Source organism: Protobothrops mucrosquamatus, unplaced genomic scaffold (genome assembly GCF_001527695.2).
Source record: "Protobothrops mucrosquamatus isolate PMUCROS unplaced genomic scaffold, P.Mucros_1.0 scaffold23412, whole genome shotgun sequence".
In the NCBI taxonomy this organism is placed as follows: domain Eukaryota; kingdom Metazoa; phylum Chordata; class Lepidosauria; order Squamata; family Viperidae; genus Protobothrops; species Protobothrops mucrosquamatus.
In genome coordinates this window covers 1-2,138 of record NW_015409164.1, presented here as the reverse complement: position 1 = coordinate 2,138, position 2,138 = coordinate 1, and the positions used below count along the sequence as shown (strand labels likewise).

Here is a 2,138-nt window from a genome sequence, read left to right as displayed (position 1 = left end):
TGAGGCAGTCCATTAAATTTATGGCTATCCCTTCCAGCAAATACTATTTTTAAGATGGAGACAATCTGAAGCTATGGGGGAATAAAAATGAGCCTTTATCCATGAATATTGTAATATATTTCCAGTATTTTTTCCCCAATAGATACCTCTGAAGACACAGCAGCCATCAATCCAGTGGATTCAGTTATGCCTGCCACAGGAACAGTCGCAGGAGATGCGGTCCAGCTTCTGGTGAAACGCCAAGCACCCACTGGATGCCTCCTCTATCGTTATGGAACCTTTGCCACTAATCTGGACATCATCCGTAAGTCTAGGGAATGATGGGTAATAGGAACCATTGAGCACCCATACCAAGTAGGCCAGAGGCTGTTGGGCAACATTAGGCAAGGAGGATGGATCTAAACTACGTGCAAAGCCATCTACCTTTAGAAGATGACAGAATAATGTGATTGGCATAAGACAGCCTTCCCCAACCCAAACTTTGCCACATATTTTTAAAGTTCCAAGCTAGCAGAGAATTGTGATCAGAGTACAATTGGAAGATAGATTAGGTAAGACTAACATGACATGTCTGGGGCTAAAAGCTATACAAGATGTCCTTTGAAAATTAAATTGTCCATTTCACACTCTGTTTTCCATATCTGAAAGCATGTCCATTTTATGGTGTCTTTGGTGCTGTCTGAATTTGGTTGTTTGCTTTTGCACTGCTGATGTTACTTTTCTGGGTAATAAAACACTTGCAAGAAAATAACCAAGTTCAGAGAACACCATGGACTCCACAGTTCAACCCTGAGCTAACCAATAGTCTCTTCTATTGTAACCATGTCCTTTTTACCTGAAAAACTAAACATTTTCTTCCAGTTAACTTTGGTGTAAAGAAGCCAGGTTTAAAAGGCCTCCACATACTGTACAGGAATAACTCACAGAGTGAGGGGGAAAATATGGGACATCTATGCTGCATAAACATTTCTGTGTTCTCTTTTATTGCAGAGGGCATCGAGAGTGTGGAAATTGTGCAGGTAATGCCGCTGACGCCCGCTATTGCTGAGAATGCAGTAGATCTTACTGTGACGTGCCAGGGAAGGTAGGTTTCATAGGTTAAAAAAAAATAATAAGTCTGATATCAGAGTCCCACTTTCTTAAAGTAGTTGAAGCATGTGGGATCATGGAGCAAAAAGAAAGGATATTGCAGGGGTCTTCAAACTTGGCTCTTTTATGACTTGTGGACTTCAACTCCCAGAATTCCTCAGCCAGGCACGCTGGCTGAGGAATTGTGGGAGTTGAAGTCCACAAGTCATAAAAGGGCAAGTTTGAAGACCCCTGGGATATTGAGCAACTGGATCTGTGAAACAAGCCCCTCAGAATGGTGGGTGTTTGGAAAGATTTTTGAACAACAATATTTGAATAGCAGAGCAGTCATGTGGAAACCTTGCCAAGGGGAGTGTCCATATGTATGATTTTGGGAAGGGAACTGGCCTTTTTCTGATGGATGGACTAATAGCCTTGTTTCACTTATAGCCTCCCTGAAGAAGTCTGCACAACTATCTCAGATCCTGATTGTGTGATAGTCCAAGAGAGTATATGCAACCCTGTTCAACCAAGTCCAGACTGCCAGTTTGTTTTGCGCCAGGCCTTCAACCAATCTGGCCTCTATTGCGTCAACATCTCACTGGCTGATGCCAACACCTTAGCTGTTGCCAGCACCCAAGTCAGCATCCAGAGTAAGGCCCACTATACTATGGTGACCTAAGTCTTCTGTAGGACAACGTTCCTTCTGTTTCTCTTTATATTATCGGCAGTTTTATTGCAATCTCTCCTTCAAGTATGCCGACCACCAGAGGCTAAATATAATGGCTGGATTTATACATCTTCTAAGCCATAGTTAACAACCACAATGACTAAGTTGACATACATCTAAGCTAAGAACAATGGGATGGGGAGGAACAGACTCAGACTCAACCCTTCCAAGACCGAGTGGCTGTGGCTGCCGGCGCCCCGGCATAGTCAGCTGATTCCATCGCTGTCTATAGGGGGCGAAATTTTGGCCCCCTCAGAGAGGGCACGCAACTTGGGTGTCCTCCTGGATCCACGGCTGACACTGGAAGACCATTTGTCGGCCGTGACCAGGGGGGCGTTTT

At 44.1% G+C, this 2,138-nt stretch overlaps 1 protein-coding gene across 1 annotated transcript; it reads left to right on the top strand.

Moving 5' to 3' along the window:
• Positions 1-142: 142 nt before the first annotated feature.
• On the top strand, positions 143-1,721 carry LOC107302032 (melanocyte protein PMEL-like; the record flags this gene model as incomplete). Its single annotated transcript, XM_015831164.1, has 3 exons — positions 143-304; positions 991-1,084; positions 1,519-1,721. Coding segments are annotated over 3 exons (459 nt in total), but the record flags the coding sequence as incomplete, so codon positions are not given.
• Between the last annotated feature and the right edge of the window lie 417 nt (positions 1,722-2,138).